General features: G+C 42.3%; 1 protein-coding gene across 1 annotated transcript in view; it reads left to right on the top strand.

Moving 5' to 3' along the window:
- Positions 1 to 24,311, top strand: part of AR (androgen receptor) — a 105,464-nt gene extending 81,153 nt beyond the window's left edge. Inside the window, exons 4-8 of the mRNA XM_065410304.1 lie at positions 10,426 to 10,713; positions 18,660 to 18,804; positions 21,457 to 21,587; positions 22,328 to 22,485; positions 24,156 to 24,311. Of these exons, the coding sequence (XP_065266376.1) occupies positions 10,426 to 10,713; positions 18,660 to 18,804; positions 21,457 to 21,587; positions 22,328 to 22,485; positions 24,156 to 24,311 (878 nt within the window). The remainder of the gene's footprint in view (positions 1 to 10,425; positions 10,714 to 18,659; positions 18,805 to 21,456; positions 21,588 to 22,327; positions 22,486 to 24,155) is intronic.
- The last annotated feature ends 341 nt before the right edge of the window (positions 24,312 to 24,652 follow it).

A 24,652-nucleotide genomic window follows, 5' to 3' on the forward strand; every position in this document is an offset into this window, starting at 1 on the left:
AGTTACACCAAAGCACCTTTACACCACTCACTCCCACTTTTGGGTGACTTTACACTACCCGAGTGATGTAAAAGGCCTAGTGTAAATGAATATCTGGTTCTGTCTTTTTGACTAACTGGAAATCTGTGCAGTGTAAGGTCTGTGTTTGAAAGTCATTTTTGCCAGGTCTCCAGGCCAACTACTGTAGAAGAATAAAAGGTGAAAAACATACGATGAAGCTTTGTCAAAACCAACTCAAACCCAAACTTTCAAAGTCTGAGGTTTAAAATCTAGAAACTATAGCTTAATTGGCCAAACCTACTCTCTTGTACAAGTAGGCACTTTACCAACCTCAACTACCACATTTCCATGTAAAAGTATCAACATGCCCATGTGCTGCCAAGTTTCCTCTCAGATTTATACTCTTTATATGTTAAAATACTGTTATTTAAAAGTACCATTAATGACTCATCTGTGGTGAACTTTGATGTTTGATGAGAGCATGGGGCAGAAAATACCCTGAAAATTGGGCTGATGGAACATCTAACAGCCAGAGCACGGGAGTTGCCAGTTAGGCTACCTATGGTATAATATAATGAAAATGAAAGAGTCTGGCAGCATTAAACACAGCACAAAATGAGGTGTGGGAGCCTTCATTAATGATTGTTAGCTACACAAACACCTTAATTTTGCAGTGTTTTCCATTGCTGAGCTGGATAATATATGATGGGGATTGTTAGGCTGCTGTGAAATAGTCAAGGAACTTGTCAGTGAAAAGGCTCAATTTTGTTGGTCTCTGGGGAGCAATGATTTAGATTAGTTTTTTCCCCATCTCCAAGACTATTCTAACCACTCCCCTCTCCCCATCATGTACACACACTCAGTAGAGCAGCAAGTGCCCTGCCTGACCCTTCCGCTTTTACACCAGCAAATAGTGCATTTGAAAAAATGGTAATAACACAATGAGGAGAAGATCAGAGGCAAGCAGCCAGCCCAACCCCCACCATCCATTCCTTCCCGGCAAGAAATAGGGAAAATAAATTGCCGAATGTAAACACGCTCTCATGCTCACTCACTGCTGGATTAGCGCACAAGGTCTGGCTAGCTGTTCAATCACACTGTGCCAGGTGGGGGAGAGGCAGGCTACAGAACCCGAAAGCTGCCTCTTTCATAGATTAATATGTCCAATAGACCATGACTCTCTTTCACAATCAAGCATCACTGTATGAGCAAGATGTGGGAGAGACCCAAAGTGCAGGCAGTAAAAATGGATGGGTTCTGCCTCACCTGATATAAGAAAAACCAACAGTCCTTGTAAGGTGAAAACATATCTCAGTGTGTGCACAAGTGAATGAGCTGTTCAGAACATTCAGCTGTTTTGAATTTGTCATTCAAAGCTCAGTTCTGCTCTAAAATGCGATTGTAAAAATGGAATAGTGGGGCTCTCTTTTTTGTCTCGGTGAGTCCAGATCAGATTTGCTCTTTTACAAGTAGAATACGAGGGGGTTGTTTTTACTGTCTTCCAACTCTGGAAACTCATTTTGGTGCCTGTGAGTCAAGCTGAGGTTTTTCCTGCTCACTCTTTGGCAACAAGGAACATTTCATAGTCAGAACTTCACTATCAATTTCAGTTGATAGCACACAGTTCAGAATGGAATGCTGCTTGTTCTTCCAGAGTTTAGTTGAATATGAAGGGCTAACAAAAGTAAGACCCACCAGAGAAAGATTTAGCCAGCAAAGTGAGCAAATGTGACTGAATTCATATGGGGAGCAGATCAGCAAAGTTAAGAAGACACCATTTGGAGCACATTTCAAAGCAGAAATGCATCATGAAAGAAAACCCTACAAGCCCCTGATGGGTCCTCAAATCATGGTTTAAAGACTTCAAGGTGCAGAGAATCCTCCAGCAAGTGACCCGTGCCCCACACTGCAGAGGAAGGTGAAAAACTCCCAGGGTCTCTGCCAATCTGCCCTGGAGGAAAATTCCTTCCCGACCCCAAATATGGCAATCAGCTAACCCCTGAGCATGTGGGCAAGACTCACCGGCCAGATACCCAGGAAAGAATTCTCTGCAGTAACTCAGATCCCACCCCATCTAACATCCCATCACAGGCCATTGGGCATACTTACCCCTAATAGTCAAAGATCAATTAATTGCCAAAATTAGGCTATCCCATCATACCATCCCCTCCATAAACTTATCAAGGTTAGTGTTGAAGCCAGATATGTCTTTTGCCCCCACTGCTCCCCTTGGAAGGCTGCTCCAGAACTTCACTCCTCTGGTGGTTAGAAACCTTCATCTAATTTCAAGTCTAAACTTCCTGATGGCCAGTTTATATCCATTTGTTCTTGTGTCCACATTGGTACTGAGCTTAAATAATTCCTCTCCCTCCCTGGTATTGTGACATTTCCTACCGCCAGTGTAAAGGATGTGTTTGGGAGGGACTCCATTACATTCCGAAGGCTCGCATTGTTTCCTGCCTTATAGCCCCGACTGTCACTGAAGTTAATGGCAAAACTCCCATTGATTATAATAGTGCAGGATCAATACATATATCCCCTGGAGGCTCATCATAGCCATCTTTGGAATGAGGAATGCTAGAGTGGGACTCCTTTGGGAACTGATCTGCACTTCCTTAATTGGCCAGAGGGGTCGCTGTTCAACAGTGCACTGTCTGTATTACTTCTAGCCCTTGCCAGCCTGGGAAGGACAGAGACAAGGACTCAAACCAGGATCTCCAGCACAACAGTGCAGAGCGCTAAGCCCTTGACCAACAGAGCAGCCTTTTGTTATGTTTGCAAAAGCTAACATGCCTTTATTTATTTTTAAGCTCTTTTTCTTTTTACTTAAAGATTCATAGTGAAGTTTCCTTGAATAAAAGCAGCCATACATCATTGCTACGTTCTCACATAGGACAGACTGACAATTAATGCTGCTAACGATGGGGCGTAGTTTTCACTCTCCAGGTCACCCTGACCTGTTCTGCCTCGTCTGTTTTACATTTGTTTTTAATGCTGGTTTAAAAGTAATTCTAAAGCCATGTATGCTGTGAATTCACGCACTGCTATTTTTCTCCCCCAGTAGAAAGACAAAGCATTCAAGAATGCTTCCAGGGTCAAACAGTTCATATTAACTGTTTATTAATCACCAGTCACTTCTGGGTAGAGAGCTATGTGTGACCAGTGAACCTGCAGCTTTGAGTATTTATAGTGCTATAAGGAGGAGACCAAGCAAATGTCTTATTTAAAACTCTCTCCGCTTTCGCACAGAATTGCAGTTTTGAAGCCTTCATTATTGATTTAGTTCACTCTGACATGAGAGCTGAAATCCATTAAACAGGATCTTCTCATGACCCATACCATCAAACCAAAAAAAAGGGGACAATGGAAGAAGTGAAGTAGTTATAGCACTTGGTAATGTTTGTAACTTTTCAGCAAGAGTCCCCAATGCACCTCACTCCTGCCCTAGAGTCTCCCTTGTTATTGCAGACCTGAACACCTATACAGCTGTGCTGATGCATCTCAATCCTGACCTGCAGTAACCCTTCTGTTCCACTTGTAAGCAACCAAACATCTCTGCTAATGCACCTTACACAGCCCTCTTCCGGTTTTGGTCATGCACCAATCTATTAGAATTCTTTGATGGTGTCAACAAACATGTGGACAAGGGATATTCAGTAGATTTAGTGTACTTGGACTTTCAGAAAGCCTTGGACAAGGTCCCTCATCAAAGGCTCTTAAGCAAAGTAGGCAGTCATAGGATAAGAGGGAAGGTCCTCTCATGGATCAGTAACAGGTTAAAGGACAGGAAACAAAGGGTAGGAATAAATGCTGAGTTTTCAGAATGGAGAGAGGTAAATAGTGGTGTCCCCCAGAGGTCTGTACTGGGACCAGTACTATTCAACATATTCATAAATGATCTGGAAAAGAGATAAACAGTGAGGTGGCAACATTTGCAGACAATACAAAATTACTCAAGATAGTTAAGTCCAAAGCTGACTGCAAAGAGTTCCAAAGGGATCTCACAAAACTGGGTGGCTTGGCAACAAAATGGCAGATGAAATTCAGTGTTGATAAATGCAAAGTAATGCATATTGGAAAACATAATCCCAACTATACATAAAAAATGATGGGGTCTAAATTAGCTGTTAAGAAAGAGATCTTGGAGTCACTGTGGATAGTTCTCTGAAAACATCCACTCAATGTGCAGCAGCAGTCAAAAAAGCAAACAAAATGTTTGGAACCATTAGGAAAGCGATAGATAATAAGACAGAAAATGTCATAATGCCACTATATATATCCATGGAATTCCTACACCTAGAATACTGCATGCAGTTCTGATTGCCCCATCTCAAAAAAGATGTATTAGAATTGGAAAAGGTACAGAGAAGGGCAACAAAAATGAGTAAGGGTATGGAACAGTTTCCATATGAGGAGAGATTTAAAAGATTGGGATTTATCAGCTTGGAAAAGAAACGACTAAGGGGAGGATATGATAGAGGTCTATACAATTGTGAATGGTGTGGAGAAAGTGAATATGGAGGTGTTATTTACCCCTTCACATAACACAAGAAACAGGGGTCACCCAATGAAATTAATAGGCAGCAGATTTAAAACAAACAAAAGGATATATTTTTTCACACAATGCACAGTCAACCTAAGGAACTCATTGCCAGGGGATGTTGTGAAAACCAAAAGTATAACAGGGTTCAAAAAAGAACTAGATACGTTCATGGAGGATAGATCCATCAATGGCTATTAGTCAAGATGGTCAGGGATGCAACCCCATATGTTCTGGGTGTCCCTAGTCTCTGACTGCCAGAAGCTGGGAGTGGATGACGGGATGTATCACTTGATGATTGCGTGTTCTGTTCATTCCCTCTGAAGCACTCAGCCACTGTCAGAAGACAGGATACTGGGCTGGATGGGCCATTCGTCTGACCCTGTATGACCGTTCTTATTTTCTTATGTTCTTATAATTCTGTCAGTCCATTTTAGTCCTGACTTGCAAAACTTTCTGACACTCCAGTCAAGGGCATTGCCTAAATAGGGGTTTCCAATACACTATAGTCCTGACCTAGAGCGCACACACACATTGTTCCATATGTATAGACTACACACACACTGACAGTGGACTGTAATCACAGCCTGTAGAACCCACTAGTATTCTGGTCTTGGCTTCCCAGCCCACAGTTCTGCCCATGCACCTCATGCCTGACTTGTAGCACCCCCTGTTGTTCCAGTCTGGATTTCCTCCTTACCAGAGACTGAAATGTGGCAGACATGCTTGAGTGTTACATATTAAAGCCAGAAGGACCCATTGTGATCATCTAATCTGACCTCCCCTGCATAACACAGGCCACAGGACTTCCCTGAATTAATTCCTTCTGCAAGTCCAATAGCTGTGGTGGAACTAGAGCATATCTTTTAGAAAAATATCCAGTCTTGGTTTTAAAATGTCCAGTGATGGAGAATCCATCACAACCCTGGGTAAGCTGTTTCAATAGTCAATTACCTTCAGTGTTAAAAATTTGCATCTTTTTTCTTGTCTGAATTTGTCTAGTTTCAACTTCCAGCCATTGGATCTTATTATATCTTTGTCTGCTATATTGAAGAGCCCTCTCATATCAAATTTCTGTTCCCCATGTAGGTTTTTATAGACTGTGATTAAATCACCCTTAAACTTTCTCTTTGATAAGGTAATTAGATTGAACTCCTTGCATTTCTCACTATAAAGCATGTTTTCAAGTCCTTTAATCATTCCTAACACTAGAGCTGGACACAGTATTCCAATAGCATTTGCACCAGTGCCAAATACAGAGGTAATATAACCTCCCTACTCCTACTTGATGTTCCCATTTATACATACAAGGATCACGTTAGCCCTTTTGCCCACAGCATGGCACTGGGAGCTCACGGTCAGCTGATTATCCACCCTGACCCTGAGTCTTTTTCAGTCACTGCTTCCCAAGTTAGAGTCCCCCATTCTGTCAGCATGGCCTACATTCTTTGTTCCTAGATGTATGACCCTTACATTTGGCCGTACTGAAACATATTGTTTTACTGCAGGAAGTTTACCAAAGGATTCAGATCATTCTGTGCCAGTGACTTGTCCTCTTCACTGTTTACCACTTCCCCAATCTCTTTGTCATCTGCAAACTTTATCAATGATGAGTTTGTTTTCTTCCAGGTCATTCATAATTTTTTTTTAATAGTGTAGGGCCAAGAACCAATCCCTGCAGAATCCCACTAGTCTCACACCCATTCAGTGATGATTCCCTATTTACAATTACATTTTGAAACATATCAGTTAGCTAGTTTTTAACCCACTTACTATGTGCCGTGTAGATTTTTCATCATTATAGTTTATTAATCAAAATGTGTTGTGGTACTAAGTCAAATGACTTACAGAAGTATATTGCATCAACACTGTTACCTTTACCAACCACATTTGTTATCAAAAATGATATTAAGGTAGTTTGACAAGATGTATTTTCCATGTTAAATTGCATTACTTACATTACCTTCTTTTTGCAGTCATTCCATTATTTAGTCTAGGTTTGAAATCAGGCAGACAGTCCTGTAATTACTTTAGTGATCCCATTCACCCTTTTTAAGTATTGGCACATTAGCTTTCTTCTGGTGCTCTAGAACTTCCCCCAGTGTTCCAAGACTTATTAATAATCAACATTAGTGGTCCACAGAGCTCTTCGGCAAACTCTTTTAAAACTCTTGGAAGCATGTTATCCAGACCTGCTCATTTAAAGATGCGTCACTTTAGTAGCTGCTGTTTAATATCCTCCTTAGTTACTGTTGGAATGCAAAGTATTTCATCATTATCATCATCATATGATGTGAATACATTATCTGGCTTTTCCCCAAACACAACAGAAATATTTATTGAATAAAGAGTAAAGTGAGAATATCAAACTCATCTCACTTGTAATTTATGGTAAGTAGGTGGAAGACCAGTGCATTTAACTCGGTATATTGTGAGGCTCCCAGATTTTTCATATCTCTAGTAACAGCAAAAGCAGTTAATATATTTTTCACTATCATTATTCATCTAATTATTTTGCCAGGGTGTTTGTAATGATGGCAGCACATTATTTACAGATTGAGGGTGGGGAGCCAAAAACCTCCTCTCATATCTTCACAGTAGATCTTGACTCTAATTATTTTTGCTCCTATGCATGTGCAGAGTGACAGTTGCCATCAGTGGGAATTTTGTGCACATAAGCAAAGCAAAATACCAGTCAAGAGGAGTGGTGCTAATTTGAAAGGTGGTGGGGAGGAGGGCTAGGTGTTTCCCTGGATGCTGTGTTTGTCCAGATGTCTGAATGCTTCACCCATGCTTTCACTGAAACAACCTCTCATGTTTTTAGATTAAAAAAAAAAGGTAAAACATTGAAAAGGACCAGATAGGTAACATGATATGGCATGGGGCATATACAGTCCTAGAGAAGTACACACCAATGACCTGGAAATAACAATACCTTAGAGAAAGCTGCTCGTTTTCCAGGCTGAATACAATATAATTCCTCCACTGAGAAAAGATCTGAAATTCCTCTGGATCTGGTAAATCAGATTTTCATTGGTGATGGGAAGAATCAAACTTCTCCATCCCTGGCAATAAAAATAAACACAAATGCTTATATCTTCCTTCTCTGTGAAATGGGAATTATTCATATCACTGACACTCCTTTTGGACAATAACATATATAACATATATATTCTCATGAGAGTTGGGGTGATTATTTCAACTAACTGTTTTCTTTCTTCACAATGATCCTTTTTACCACTATTAATTCAATTTTTTAAAAATGAATACAACACTTACTGTAGGTCTCACATATAAACAGATCCATGCACATGTATGTGATAGCATACAATAACAGCTACCTCTTTGTAGATGCAGGACCTATAATGGATGACACTTTTCTTGGTTTATTTGTCTTGATTATTCAGTTCTGAAGGGACTGATTTGAAATTTCTCTCTCTCATTAAAGTGGAAGGACCTTGTTCCCTATAAGCACATAGACTTTTAAAAGTACAGCACAGAGTTGAACTGAAGGACATCAGCATGTCACCATGACATTGACTTGCTCATTCATGCCTCCAGCCTTTCCAGATTTTTTATTGATTATGGTGGGATTTCTAGTAACCGGGAATCGGCACTTTGTACTCACGTCTCTGCTTGTTTGTCCAAAACCAAATCACCTATTGACTTAAAGTGCACAGTTCTCCTATTCTGTCCTGATGATAGATTTTTTAGGGAAGGTATCTCAAGGTTACTAAAGGGGGGCAGCTACATCACTCTGAGTCCTGATGATATGGCTGCCATCAGAGATTTGGAGGAGTTTGAGAGGAGTGATTTCTTGTTTTTTGTTTTGCTTGTGACCCACACAAATAATTGCAGGACTATGTCATGCTGCACTTTGGTCTTGTTTTCCATGCTACTCTCTGATTTTTATTGCCATGTTCTCATTTTCTCAGAGCAGCCTCCCTTAATTGCTATCACTGTAGATCATCCAAAGCATATTATTTAAAGATCAGCCTTTGCATTGATTTACAAAGCTGCACTTTGACTTGACATTTTTACGTTTCGAGGCTTGCTTTTCTAATTACAGCCGAAACGAAGTTTCAGATGAGTATCATATAATGTAGGAGCCAGAACCCCAAGGACAACAGTTTTTGTGTTATTTTCTGTGCTTGAACTAAGCAATCAGCTTTTTATCATGATTGATTAATTTTCATTGGGGCTGTTGGGGATAAAAGGTTTACCATCTAGAGTAACACGCTCTGCTCAGTAGATTACATACATATGAAACAGTCAGCCATTGATGTAAACATCAGAACATTATAAATTAAACTGAACACTAAATACCCAATCTCAAAGCATTTCTAAATTGTACACATGAAGTTCCTGGTATTTTGTTCATGGACTGTATAATTTGTATGTGAGATCTAACCATCTGTCCATCTATCTAATGCAGTGGTTCTCAACCAGAGGTACGTGTACCCCTGGGCGTACGCAGAGGTCTTCCAGGGGGTACATCAAATCATCTAGATATTTGCCTAGTTTTACAACAAGCTACATAAAAAGCACTATCATAGTCAGGACAAACTAAAATTCCATACAGACATACTTGTTTGTACTGCTCTATATACTGTACACTGAAATTTAAGTATAATATTTATATTCCAGTTGATTAATTTTATAATTATTTGGTAAAAATGAGAAAATGAGCAATTTTTCAGTAATAGTGTGCAGTGAGACTTGTATTTTATGTCTGATTTTGTAAGCAAGTCATTTTTAAGTGAGGTGTAACGTGGTGGTACGCAAGACAAATCAGACTCCTGAAAGGGGTACAGTAGTCTGGAAGGGTTGAGTGCCACTGATCTAATGTATCTGTCTGTCTAATCTATGAGGTCCATCACTGTAGTGTGTAGGTGTTGGCTTCTAGGATATCCTCATTGTGGCATCCTGTGCACCGCAATTTGCCATCTGTATGCTGACATCACACATCCACAAGGCTGCAGCTCCACCTGATCCTGGCTAATTGCCATCTTGTCTTGAGTGTTGCCTGTTTTGAAGGAAGTGACTGAGATGGTTGTGGTGAAGCAGCTCTGGTGCCATCTAGTCTTTTGATTTCCTTGATCCATTTGTAGAGTGAGTATCAAGTAGGAATGCTTGAGTCCTACAGTGTTTGGCTTAGGTTCAACCTGTTGTTCATGGCTTATTTTCTCCCTCTGCTTAATCCTGTAATAAAGTTACAGTATTGGATTTGTGATGTCACAATAATTTGCATGGCAATAGTGCCTAGATACCACAGTGATAGGTGTAATATACATTTCCAGCAGGGTAACTACGATGTAGAGATTGTGCTATGTTGTGGTGCCACAGGGTGATGGGTTTCTGTGCTTCAGAGTCGCATGGTGCAGTGATTTATTTGCTGTCGGTCATATGTTGGGTTATGTTTTTATTTTTTATACTTGCACAGTTGTTTGGATCAATACACACCACCACCCCTCCCCACACACACACACACTCTCTTTCCTCAACACACACATGCAGTCATATTCTTCTTCTCTCCCCAATCCTTCCAAAATAAATATATCTGAAAGTATCACCATGCAGATGGGACCGATCGCTCTTGAGGTCAAGCAACCTCGTCCTTGTCTCAGTAACACTGCTTGCCATGTATGAATGAATGGGTTGAATGCTTTTCCTCAATAATAGACCTCCATCCTTGTTCTGACACAGTGCCCCCATCACCATGGCACCTGGATAACTTTCCAGGCTCCGGCTGTCGCTAGACTAAATGTGAAGGTGCAGCTCTCTTTCAGCTTCACCCTCCTTGTGGGTGGTGGGGCTGGAAGTGTAAGAAGCCTTAAGTTTGTTTTATATTTAACCATCATGCCAAGCTGTGTCATTCTCCACAGCCCGCAAGCTGAAGAAACTGGGCAACCTGAAGCTGCAAGAGGATGGTGAGGGAGCCAGCTCATCCAGCCCAACAGATGAGCAGGTCTCCAAGATGGTGATGACACGCATCGATGGGTTTGAGTGCCAGCCCATTTTCCTCAATGTCCTGGAAGCCATTGAGCCTGGTGTGGTGTGCGCAGGTCATGACAACAACCAGCCCGACTCCTTTGCTGCTCTGCTGACCAGCCTGAATGAGCTTGGGGAGAGGCAGCTGGTGCATGTGGTGAAGTGGGCAAAGGCCTTGCCAGGTGAGGAGAAAAATGACAAATTCCAGCACCTTCCCCGACCTCCCTAAAACCATCACACTCGAATCATGGCAGGGACATGTTTCAATAGAAGAATCATATAATCTGGGCCCCAAAACCACAACATTTGTAGGGGTGCATTTTCAGAATGTTTTCTTCTGTGAGCACAAATTACACCCACAAAATTTGAGTGTAACCCACATTGCCGTAGCGTGAGATTTGTGCCCCTCTAGTGGCTGGTCCATGACAGGTTAATGAGTCTGCTGCAGCTGCAGGCGTTTACTTCTTTAGCTCAACCAGAAGAGGCTTGTGCTTTTAGAATGAAAACTTTTGGGTTCAGTCCCTGCTTGGGTTCATTCCCTTGGCAGGTGGTTGTCACATGGGTATGGTTTTGGCCACTATTGAATAGCTTCTGCAAATCTAAGCACTAGGTTTTTCAAATATCTGAATGTTTTCTAGACCAGCAGGGATGGTAGTTGCTGCAAAGAAGAGAAGCTTCTCTGTTCTTCTCTGTGCAATGATCTCTGTCTGCTTTAGGAGGAATGTTAGGTTCAGGCAGGAGCTGCAGCATTCCTTCTTAAAATGAAGGACTAACACCGTGACACACTCCTGTGAGAGGGTGGAAGGAGTGAATCCTCTCAGGGAAGGAATGAAAACAATGCTGTTTGATAATGTAGGAGGTGGAAGATGGGTAAAACCAGGCTGAAAGTAGCTGGGGAACAGAACACATTGGCATGAAAGAATCTATGCCCTCCCAGCCTGTTTCACACTGTATCTCCTCCAAGTGCTGGAATTTCATCTTAATATAATTTGTCAACGAGTTTTAAATGCAAAAGTTCCTCTGTGTCTCTCTCTGTCACATAAAACTGTGGGAGAATCATTCCCGGAAGTCTAAGTGTGCCAAAAATTGATTGGACTTTGGATTATTTAGCACAAATTAATTTAATATTATCATAAGTAGCAATATTAAATCAATGTGTTATTAGCAGATTAGCAGATTAACACTATTTCATAGTTTATAGCTTATTGCAAGAGAGAGCTACAGGAGAGAAGTGAGCTTCAGAAAGGGTTATCCTGTGGCAAACATCAACCAAACCTACATTCTAGATACACTCTCTGACTTCATTAACCCTCTGGCTTCCAAAGATGCCTGAAGATGTCCTGTTTCATGCATTTGATTCTTAGAGTGCACAGCTGCTGGCAGCCTAATGGCCAGTGATTGTATTCCTGTGTGCCTAGAGCAGAGGACAGGCTGATGGTGACACCTATAAAATGTGGTATTTATTATGGAGGCACCTGGTAGTGACTCCATAGTTAGGGTTGCATTCTAAAATGAGCTTAAAATGAGGCATTTATTCCTGTTTTCTCCTAAGTAAGTGGCCAGTCAATGTGGCCCAGTTTCACACGAGGTAGATTTTCTGCCCTTTGAATTTTCTGTGTCATTTTTGTTTGGTTTCCCTTCATATATGTTTAATAAGCGTCCTCTGAATTTGGGCTGTAGTTGAAATTTTTCCTTGGCAGCCCTACTTCTCACTGTCTGTTTTAAAAAAAAAGTCTATCTACACGACACTTGGTAAAGAGGTGGATCCTGTATAGAACAGCTTCAATAGGTCAGTTTGTTTGTTTTTTCCCCCAGGTTGGATTTTGGGTCACTTTTAGCCATGGACAAGGGGGATGAGTATGCCTCATTCTCTCTGCAGTGACCCAGTATTCATGCAGCCACATCAGAGGCACCTGACAAATTGATGGTTAAATTAAATTAATAGAGATATCCTATCTCCTAGAACTGGAAGGGACCTTGAAAGGTCATCAAGTCCAGCCCCCTGCCTTCACTAGCAGGACCAAGTACTGATTTTGCCCCAGATCCCTAAGTGGCCCCCTCAGGGATTAAACTCACAACCCTGGGTTTAGCAGGCCAATGCTCTAATCACTGAGCTATTCCTCCCCTCCTGATAGATACTTCCATGTTAAAGTGACACAAGATTTCTGCACATTGGCCCTTTGAGTTAAGACTCTATGGCTACTCCAATGTTTTTTGTTATTTGGAGTTTGTTAGAAATCTTTTGTCTAATAATGTATTTATACAAGGTCACTCATTTGCTGTAGGGGTGCTAACTTAACTGGGAGTGTTTACCATTGTCTGGATAAACTTTGCTTTCCACTTTCTGAGTAGACACTGTTTTCCACTGTCTAGACAATACAGCTTCCAGAACAGAAAGTGGGTATTCAGTTATATTAGAAACCTCAATTTAATACAGCGTGTCAGTAAACAGTAGAATTTAATAAATTAAAATAACTGATTTTGATGAGAAGGGAAATAAAATTTCCAATTTTTGTTATTAAGCAAACTCATAAGCTGCCAATCTTGTAAAAATAAAAATGTCTAGTTGACAAATAAAAATGTTTATTAAGAGAGAAGCTAAAAGCATCTCTCCATAAAACTGTATTGTGTTAACATTAATTGCAAGAAACTATCTATGCTTTCAACTCTTTAAAATTAAAATGAACAATGACTTGAGTCTTATTAAGATTTAACTTTACAGGTGTTGGGCTAGATTCACAACAGGACTTAGGTTCCAAAGTAGCACTTTAGGCCCCAAAATCCCAGAACCAGGCCCATTGGGATTCACAAAACTCCTGCTCAGCTGCCCTCAAAACTTGTAGGTACCTAAAATCATTTTGTGCCTACATTTTTGCAGTAAAAGTTCCCTAGGCACCTATGTCTCTGCCTCTGAGTGTGCGCACTGCTGCCCCACACCAGGCATCTGTATGCCTAAGCCCCAGAGCAATGCATGACTGAAGGAATATAGGGATTTCTCCACTAAACTCACCTGCAGGCTCAGACCTTGCCTACTGGATCTGGCCCCTATTGGTGAGCTTGCACAAAACAGTTTTTGGGGGGAGATGGAGCTCCCTTATAACTCTTAGCCCAGTGGTTAGGGTATCCAATTGGGATGTGGGAGCACTGATTCCCCCCTTCTCCCCAGCAGCTTCTTGCAAAAATGGCATAGGCACCTAACACCAGAGAGGGTTTGCAGTCAAGAATCCCAAGCAGAAGGAGGCACTTCCCTGCAACTTGGATTCAGGTGCCTATCTCCGAGAGAGGGGCGGGGCTTTGCATGCACCCCTTTTGTTGGCACCTCCCATTGGCAAGGAGCTGCTTCACATGCTGTGTTTTATGAATCCCATTTTTGGACACCCATCTCTCTTCATTCATTGTATATGGAGCCTCTGCACCAAAATCAGGCTTTGTGAATCCCAGTGATTTTCTAGGTTTCTAAAAGTTAGGAATGACAATACTCGTTGTCACCCAGGCCTAAGTTCCTTTGTGAATCTAGCCCATTGTTATCATGTAGGTGTGATCATACCAGACAATCAGTTAAAAAATATATCATACTGCACTATTAAATTAATGGTCATGAATCATCTGATAAACAGAGAAAACCGTTGTTCACATCTGAATGAACTCTCATTCACATGAATAAGAGCCAAGAATTTAAATAAACAGAATGGGTTTTTTAAATGAAATCCAAATCAGACTAAATATGTCCTTCACATTCTGTATTTGGGAAAGAAATCTAGTCTAATCTTAACAGAAGTCAGAAATTACCAAAGTATCACTCAGATTATATTACTGTAAATATGCTTTAAAATGTGGGAGGAAATACTGAATCTGACAATATGTTGAACATTATTTAAACATTTAGCAATACGTACTGGCCTAGATTTTAAAAAATGACTAGTGATTTGGGGCACCCAGATTTTGAGACACCTTAAAGGGGTTTGATTTTCAGAAAAATCAGGCCTCTTGAAGGTGTCTTGAGTTGCATGCCCAAAATCATTAGTTACTTTTGAAAATATAGACCACTGTGTTCATTGAAACACAGTAAAGCAGTCTTATAGGCTAAAAGGCATTGGGAAATATTTCTTTTCCAGAATGCTCTTTAAGTATTAATCATAAAGATAATAGAAATAGATTGCACAGCAGAAGCCATACAGTTTTAGAGAACATACTTAACAGATAATGAACAAAGGTGGCAGAGAATATGCTATATTAAAGATCAGGTGAAACATTTAACTAGTAAGTTGAAAAGCCAATATTAAGTCTTGAAGGGGAATCCAAGCAAAGTGTGTAATGAGAACTGAAAACCACAGCGGCCCATTAACTCTTTGTTTCACACCCAAACAACACAGCTCCAAAGCACACACAAGTGATTCCAACCTCAGAATTGAATTAAGGAGAATAAACAGGTACTGATGTACAGATTGAAGTTTTAGACCACTGTTTCTTCCTCCTGATCCTGAACCAAGTGAAGGAAAGAGATGATTGAAGTGATTTGGGGCCTAATTCAGAGCCTTTCCATTGAATTCATTGGTCTTTGGATTAGATCTGTATATTGCTGAGACTGGATTGATTGAGTTCATTTATAAAATCACCCCAAAACATGCAGAGTCTTTAGGTATAAGCTAGAAAACTTCAAAGTGGACATCTCTTCAAGTAGAGAAATGTCAACCTGAAAAGAAACACAGAGTTGTGCACAGCTGACCAAAGCTATACCACCCCAAACTCAGGAGTCACATGGACACTTTGCAAAGATTGAAGAGATATGCATGGCAAAACAGGAGGCCCCAGAAAAGAATGTTCCCAGGAGGTATTTATCAGTTGCTTAAACCTTTGAAATTCCAAAATTAAACCAGGATGTCCCAAGATTTATGACTCTTGGTTCTGGGGGGAAAAACCCACAAGTAACAGCATGCAGTTACAAATATAAATCCACAAAAGACAACTTGTTTTCTCACTGGTTTGTAAGAAGGTTATGCATGAACAGCGATCTGATGTCAGCTCTTCATACAAAGCGAGGATTGTATCCTGTTTGGTCCATATCAGCTTTTAAAGGGAATCAGACACTGGACCACTAATCAGAAATGAATAAAAGAACTATAATGTCTCTCTCTCCTGCCTGTCCATCTAACATGTGGCAATGGTCTGCCTTCCAGAATCAAAGCAGAACCCCCTCTTAAATATATTCTCTATCTTTTTGTCATGTGCCCTGGCTCAGAAGCTGCAGATCTATCAGCCACTGCTGGTGCCCCGTCTAGAAAATCCATTGTTCCAAGGGGTCGGGCCAGCATTTGAGAGACAATCCAAGCTGATGGCTTCAGATTGCACTGAGGTGGCTTCTCAGTGGTGTTCCTTCAATGAGATGTTAGTCCCACTCCCCAGGGAAGGTGCTTATCTGGAATGCAATTCAATAACCTTGCCTTGGGCAAGGTTAAACATGCATTCAGCACAGAATACAAAATGGAGGTCCGAATACAAAATGGAAGTTACAGTACCAAACAGAGTTAATTATTTGATCCAGACATGCCGCTGTCTGTCCTGGGAGTTAGGAAGAGAAAGGTGCTTTAACAAGGTTTCATCCTCTGTCACATCCTCCTCAACAGAAGGCACCTTCCCACTTACTGTAAAGACACTTGACAGCTTCGGAGTCCTTTTGAGCTCCTCAATGCACGTGGATGCCCAAATTGCCATGTGTAGCAGTGGCTTTCATGGAGATGCAGCCATGCCTCTGTTTCCTTTTCGTTGGTAAGGAACTGAGCCTTCTGACTAAGCCAAAAGGTCCTCCCCTTCTATGGTAACACAAGTTCAAAATAAAGAAATGGAACGACCGGCCCAGTGATAGTCCAGTCCTCCTCCCAGCCATTGGCTCTCTCCTGAGAGGCCATTCATTGTTGTCCCTTGATCCTGAGATATGGAGGGGAATCTTCATCCCTGCAAAAATGCTCTTTTCCACTTGTGACTCGGCAAGAGACTGTGCCCCATCCTACTAGAGAAAGATCTGATTACAGCAATCCACATATTCATGTCCTTCAGGTTCAAGTCAGGCTAGTCATTATATCTAGGAATGAAGCCTAGTAGCCCATGAAATTTTCATCTGGTATAGATCTAGGATGATCACCCTTCCCTTGTTTCACTGATTTTTTTAGTGTGACCACGCATCCCTTATTTTAAGATGTATTGAAAGGTATTAAAACTGATAATAAGTACCATTTTAAACATTAAATTGAAGCTTATGATGATTGCATTGTATACTGGAGGGCAGTAGAAATGTACCCATGAGAGAAAAATAAATGCTATGCTAAGGGAAATGGTGTTTCCCTAAAATTTCCCTTAAAATAAAGCAGTCCCTTATTTTTCATGTGCCCTTCCCTTATTTCCATCCAACAAAGGCAGTCACCGTATATAGAACATCTGTCTGCACCGAAGCACAGGCTGCCATGAACAGGTCACCCTGTGCACTTCTTTCTACACTGCTTTCCCATTGAGTACAGAGTCAAATTCAAAGTCTGTTTTTTAATATACAAAGCCCTCTATGGGAAACCTGAGAGATTGCCTCTCACTCCATGACCACGCCCTGCCAAGACTGCTACTTTCCACTGCAGCCATTAAACTGCCGACCAGCAGATGGGCTTGTGAGTGCAGGAATCATTCTTCACCAGACCTGCGCCTAGACCATTTAACTGACTCCCACAAGAGATAAGAATGACCACAGATAGGCCTCCCAACATGCAGAACTAAATGCAACCACACACACACAAAATACATGTAATTGTATGTATTTTCTGCTAGCTTTCACGCTACACCTCCTGGCAAAGAAGGGCAAAGAAAATTTGATGTTTTTCTTTTTCACTGAGGAAACACAAGGATACTATGGTGATAAGGGCCACGCAGATAGCGCTAAGACCACCTTGAACTGAATTGAGGTTTCTTCCTATTTCAAGAGACCAGCCATTGTAAACTGTCAAATTAGACTGGAGAATTCATCTACACACCAAATTCATTGGATAAGTAGGAAAGGCTTTTTATACATGTATTACCTTACTGAAAAGAGAACTTGGTTCTAAGTTAAATACTTCTCAGAAGGCACATACCTGAGTTTATAAAGCATGGAGATGATTTAAATGTATAATGTTTACTTGCATTTTACTAACTAGTCTCACCCTAGGTGCCTACAAGTAATACTGAGTCCATCAGTGCTGAAAAGTCCTGACAATGGAAAATCCCTTATACTAATTCTGCACAGCACTATTTAAACACAAAGTGTGCTTTCATGCAGCGAAATGAAAACTGAAAGAACGCATTCAATCCTAAAGCAATTACAGCATAGCAATAACACATGGTTTGTGCTCACTTGAAATTGACAGCTTCTCAGACAAGAGACAGAAGTTTGAATTGATGTCTCATAATTATACACTTAAGACTTTACATTTGGTCACAGTAATGTAAGAATTTATAGAAAGCTAAGATCAGGATTGCAGGTTATCTATGGCTATATGTACTGATAAATATCCAGAGAAATTAGAAATAGTTGTGAATTACTGACTGCATACTCTGTGTGTGTGTGTCTCTCTCTGCGAATTGCAAATGTGCCTTTGGCTTGACTATGAATCATCCTGAGAACACTATTTTATTGTTTATAAAGTTCTTTGAGACTCTCGGAGAAAGATACTATATAAGTGCAACTTACTGTCCTATTTTACCACCCCAAGCTGTTTGTGTTTTCACCTGTTCTTTCTCTTCTTTCCACACTGAGTCACAACCCATCAGTTGCAGCTTCTGGCTTGGAGGCTTCCAGTTTACCATCAGCATATCAGTGCCATGGCTCCAAGGTTGCAATACAGCAAGGTTGCAATTTTGTCATCTGGTAGAAGGAGGAGACTGAATTAGTTTGTGTATGCAGACATCCCATACACACTGGCTCATAGCGGAACACATTGGTAATCTGGGACATATGGAGATTAGGCTGGGGGCTACCTTGTCCTAACTTTCTGAAGTCCCCAGGAGCACAGATTGAGAATTAAAGTGCTGTATTTAAAAAAAGAAATTCTGGTGAATTGTTTGAATCCAGACTGAACTTGTGATCTCTGTTAATGGATTTCTTTTGTAGGATTCCGTAACCTGCACGTGGATGACCAAATGGCACTAATCCAGTATTCCTGGATGGGTCTTATGATTTTCGCCATGGGATGGAGATCTTTCACCAATGTTAACTCCAGGATGCTTTACTTTGCTCCCGATTTGGTCTTCAATGAGTAAGTGTTAAATAGCAACAATTTGATATTTTGTATTGTTCATGTCAGAAGGGTTGCAGCTATCTAACAGGCTCCCGACGAGTACAGGTCAGATAACCTCACGCCGAGAGCTGCTCACAACATTCAAAATTCAAGAATGTTGCTGATTTTCCACTAGTTAGTCTGCCAAAATCTCCATGAGGTGATCCAGGAACGGTAGGTGGTGCTACCGAGCCTCTCCTATCCTTCTTCACCAGGCCTAGAGTTTACATTCAGATAGACTCCTCATTCAGAGAAAGGCGGTGTTGACTGCAAGAGACTAATCCCTGAGATCCTGCTGTGCTTCCTAGTGCCAGTGTAGCTTCCCCTTCACTGGCGGGCGGGTCAGGGCGTGATCAGATGTAGCGTGACCTAAAGTGCACAGAGAAGAAGGAGGTGCTTCCAACTGCTGGGAATGTTCAGACTTCGGTTATTCTTTCCCAGACACGTTCACTACTGCTAGAAATTAATAGACCAGACTAAGAATAGCAGCTCTTTTATGAAACCTTTCTGTTGTGCCCAGCAACCAGGCTGTATTGCTCTGACGAGGCTTTTCAAAGGGTGGTTCAGAATGCTCTGTATCATGCAGTTCATTCTGAAACCACCAGCTCTCTCCTTTGTCTGTCTGCCTGTCTTCCTCTCTGCCTGGGCTCTTACACTATACCAATTGCCAGGATATCCAAGCACCTAATTCAATACATAGTTAAAACACCTGCCTTTGTCTGAGTTGCCTTAAATGAAAAGGGGTCTCCTTTAAATCAAGAGTTTGGTGGATTCTCCTTCAGGCCTGTTGAGTTCTTAGACCCACAGCGCAGTTGTATAAATGGAGACATAATGAACTTGTTAGCTGGCTTTACTGACAGCACGATAATCCTTGCAGAGCCAATAGCGACTTGTGTAATGCACCTCACAAAGTGCAAGATATGTTTATAAATGGGAGCTTTGCATAGCTGACAGCGACCTGATTATTATGGCAAATGGCCTGGATGAGTAATGACCCGTCCTGGTAATACATTAGGGATTAGTATGTCAAGTCATAAACCATCTGTATACTACATGTTCTCGGGGGCGCGATGTGACAACTGCAAGTATTTTTATAGCATGAGGCATCTGTGACCTTTTCCACCCAGAATTGTCCCATTTCCTTTCACATTGTTTGGAAACCCCTGAACACCAAATCTCACTTGGCTGGAGTGTTGGGCCTCATTGTCCATGGAGGTGTCAGGGACACCAATCCCAGTGTCTGGTCTCTCTTCATCAAGGCCCCCCGAAGGAGGAGGGTTGGCAAAGCCTGGCTCGTTGCCCTTGCTTTAGTGGAGGGTGCAAGCTGAGGAGGCTGGGAATATCTCAGTACTGATGCCCAATGAGGTAGGGCTCAGTATCGATCTCCAGACAATTCCCCCTCTTCTTCCTTCTGATATTTTATTATTTTCTCTCTCTTTTTCCTCCCTCTTATCTTCCTTCCCCGCCAGGAAGCACCCCTGGGTTTCTCTCTTTCTTCCCTGTTTTTCCCCCTTCCCAGCCTCCCATACTGCTTCCCCTCCCCATGTCCCCCTCTTCCATACCCCTGTCTCTCACTTCTCCCATGCAGCTCATTTCTGCAGCCCTTGCTCTCATGGGCTGTCTGACTGATAACAGTAAGCATAAGGCATGCTCAAATGGTACAGGGTGAGCCATCATGCCTGTTTCCCCCTCTCCCCCCACCCACCCACAATACACATCTTCAGCCAGCACTGGTGCTGTCTCCAGCACCTGACTATCGAGTCCTAACTTCAGCTGGTGTTCTGGATACCTGCTCACTTGGAGCATTGCTCCTTCAGCTGGTAATGGCCTCTCCAGCTGCCCATACATTGGCATGTGCTCCAGGAGTCCCTGGTTTTCAGGTTGCAACTGCAGTACTAGAAGTTTTAGGCCTCTTTGTGTAATGGGACATTTGCAGCTGATTCACCTCTGTGCTTATACAGTGAAGAAATCCATAGAAAAGGTACATGCAGTTCAGAGAATGATCAAAATAGTGTGGGGGGGGGAGAGGGGGAATTAGAGATTTAACAAGAGAATCTGCTTCCTGTCAAGGGAGCCACAATGGAACTGTTGCTTCAACGTTAATTTACCAGTTTGGAATGGTGGCAAAAGTGTCAGACGTTCCTGCCGTGTTACTGTCTGATTGGCCCTCAGCTAAGTTGTGGCAAAAAAAAAAAAAAAATAGTGATCTTGAGGTTCCCCTCGTGTCGTCACTGAGACCACAGACATAGAGTGTGAGCATGGTGCTCAGCACAAAGTCTGATTCTTCCTCCGAGCACTCGCACCAGGATACACGCCTGTAGTTTGTTAAATATGGTACATGGTTGCTGACACTTTTCAGCAAGTGAGAGGGTCAGGTGAACCTTAAAATCCCACCTGATCATCCCATTCCCTATCAAGCAGATGCTAGGTGGTATTTTGGAAAACTTTCCTTTCCTGAATTCAGGCCATGCTGCTGTTGAGATCCCACAAGAGATAAAGACTAGCTCCTTTTCAGATAGAACATGCTAGGGTACATGCAAAGTTGTTGGGTCTTTGTCTTTTTTTAATAAATATCTCGATCAGCCTGCATATCAGACCAGCAGTGCTTTAACCTTCTTGCCATCTTGCCAGGTACCGAATGCACAAATCCAGAATGTACAGCCAGTGTGTCAGGATGCGACATCTTTCTCAGGAGTTCGGATGGCTTCAAATCACTCCCCAGGAGTTTCTCTGCATGAAGGCTCTACTCCTCTTCAGTATTAGTGAGTGGCAGCATCCTTCTCTGAGCAGATTAATAGTTGATATGCCTGGTGTGACCCTGTATGTAGTTGGTTCCCCCTAGGGTGACCAGATAGCAAGTGTAAAAAACCTGGAACAGGGGGTGGGGGATAATAAGTGCCTATATAAGAAAAAGCCCCCAAAATCAGGTCTGTCCCTATAAAATCGGGAGATCTGGTCACCTTAGTTCCCCCACATGTTCTGGCTGTGAATGTTTGCCTCAGCCATTGTGCTGAGAGGCAGAGAGATGACTTCAGAAATAGAAATTAGATGCGATAGTGGAGCCAGCAAAGACCACTACAGCCATCCATCCTGCCCTCTGCATTTTTCAGGAGTCCTCCCAATGTAATTCCCTTATCTAACCTGCTCTTAAGTCCTACTCTTGATGGGGGCTTGGCCAACTCCCTTGCCTAATTGCTTTTAATAAATGGACCTGTGAGTGTGAGTGGCTGAGCAGGAAAATCTGACCACAGCTTGTGGTGGGTCTGATGTGCTACTTTGTTTTGTAATAATGACAGCACCAAACAAAGGCTATGTTAGTAGAGGTGCAACCCACCCCCAACCCCTCCCCACGCCTCATCCCTAGACAGTGAGCCTCAATCATCCACAGTGGGAGCGAAGATAAGGGGAATGACTGGGGATGTGGGGTTTTTTCAGTCTTCCTGTTGCTCTTGTTTTTGTCTCTCCGCATTATGATTGTTTCCTCTCCTTGTCCCCATGCCAGTTCCGGTGGACGGTCTGAAGAATCAGAAGTTCTTTGATGAACTTCGAATGAACTACATAAAGGAACTTGATCGTATCATCTCTTGCAAGAGAAAGAATCCCACATCCTGCTCTCGGCGCTTCTACCAGCTCACCAAGCTCCTGGACTCCGTGCAGCCTGTAAGAGGGGATGAAATGGCCATAAACCTGGAAGCAGTAATAACTTTAGCTGGGGTCTAACAGACTCAGGGCTCTGAGATTTTGCGGGGGTGAGGCAGGAATCTTGCAGATACAAACAAGGCGCATAAGGAGATAGCTTCATAAATGGTGGCTGTAATGTCAGAAAAGAGGATTTTGACCTGAGATTATTTCTTTAATTACTTCTCTCTTTTATTGGCATTTCTATAGGCGAGAGCTCAGAGGCAGACGAACTCTTGAGAAAGATCCTGATTCTGTGCCAGTGTCACTGGTCATAAAGAACAAGGGAGAAAAACGTTCAGGAAACAATATGATCTATAATACTGGTTACCCACAAACCTGTCCATTGCCTAAAATAACTAAACCAGATTAGCAGTTAGCTAGCCTCAGGCTAGGTCTACACTACAGTGGGGGTCCGACCTAAAATACGCAACTTCAGCTACGTGAATACCGTAGCTGAAGTTGCATATTTTAGGTCGGCTTACCTAGCGGTGAGGACGCGGGAAAGTCGACCGCTGCCGCGCTGCCGCCGACTCCGCTGCCGCCTCCTGCCGAGGTGGATTTCCGGAGTCGACGGCAGAGCGATCAGGGATCGATTTTACCGCGTCTTCACTAGACGCGGTAAGTCGATCCCCGATAGACCGATTGCTACCCGCCAGATCGGCGGGTACTGAAGACAAAGCCTCAGTATCTGCAATCTTGAAGGTATTTCTGGCAGTAAGTGTAGGGAAGTACAAGGGAATACTGCAGAGAAACTAAAATGAGCATTTGTATTTATTTTAGGTAGAACTTGCGAGTTTTTGAGCACCGCCACTGTGGAAGGTAGTTTCGATGTTTTTCAAACATCCTGTGGGTTGTTAACTGCTCTTTAACTCTCCACTGCATACGCATGGAGGGCTTTTGGAGAAAGATACTGCAGTGTACCTGAAGATCATAAAACTCAGTCAGTCAAATCAGCTGCACTCAGTCAGTCAAAGCCAACTGCCATGCCAAAGTGTGGTTCCTCTCTGAAAAGTGACTGAATAAGTGGCAATTACTCTAGGTCAAACCTGCTCATTTAGAGTTTTTTTTCCCTTCAAATTGCCAGCTCAGCAGGCTCATCCTGAGATCTGAACATCAAGCTGGGTCTTATCTGGCTGGCACCTCATCAGCAATAACAAAAATTCTGCAGTCAGAATTTAGTTAACAGTTCTGTTGGTGATACACAAGGCAGTACAGAATCCATCTGCTTCCACACAGCTGTATCTCTGCAGGGAAACAATAAGAGAAACAGATTTTACTCAGTAAAGCCAGAAGCCCTGACTCTGAACACGCTCAAGACGCTGATCTCTGTTTGAATAAGATGCCATTTGCACAGTCACTTTTCAGAGCAGAACCACAGTACCTTCTGAACTTAGAGCCGGAGCACCACAGCACTCTCACTGCCTGGATTGCTCACTTGCTCATTCTCAGGATGAATAATGGCCCCCTAGTGGCTATTCCCACCACAGAAGAGTTTGTAGCATCCAAACAGCAGAAACTATCACATCTCACTGCACTGCTGCCTATCCTGTGGTGTGGTACCTGCTAATACTTTCCTCTGTAGTCACCACAGTGTTGTCAGAGAAGTTAAATCATTCATTTAACCTTCCTACTTTCTCTCTGTTTCTTAGATTGCCAGGGAGCTACATCAATTTACATTTGACCTTTTAATTAAATCGCACATGGTCAGTGTGGACTACCCCGAAATGATGGCTGAGATCATCTCCGTCCAGGTTCCCAAGATCTTGTCTGGGAAAGTCAAACCTATCTACTTCCACATGCAGTGATGTCCCGGAGGGAATCTCCTTCCCCTGCCACTCCCTTTCAGCCATCTCCTGCCTGTTCTCTCTGCACTACTGTACTGCAGTGCCTTGGGGAGTCCCCTCTAAAGATACTGTATGCTGTGAAGATGTACAGTGCCAAACGACAACGTGCTGGGATTCCTTTGATTTCAATTTTTTCTGGGGTACCTCTGAACTGAACTCCCCTCCACGGCTTCTGCGTATGTCTGGATGGCTCTGCATCTCTATAAATGTTGTGGCATGGTGACTTTGTGGCACTTGTTTACACCCTTGTGCTTGCGTATTTTCCACAGTGACGTTTAGTGGCGCAGTGCCATGGGAAGTTT

Source organism: Emys orbicularis, chromosome 9, assembly GCF_028017835.1.
Source record: "Emys orbicularis isolate rEmyOrb1 chromosome 9, rEmyOrb1.hap1, whole genome shotgun sequence".
Lineage (NCBI taxonomy): Eukaryota > Metazoa > Chordata > Testudines > Emydidae > Emys > Emys orbicularis.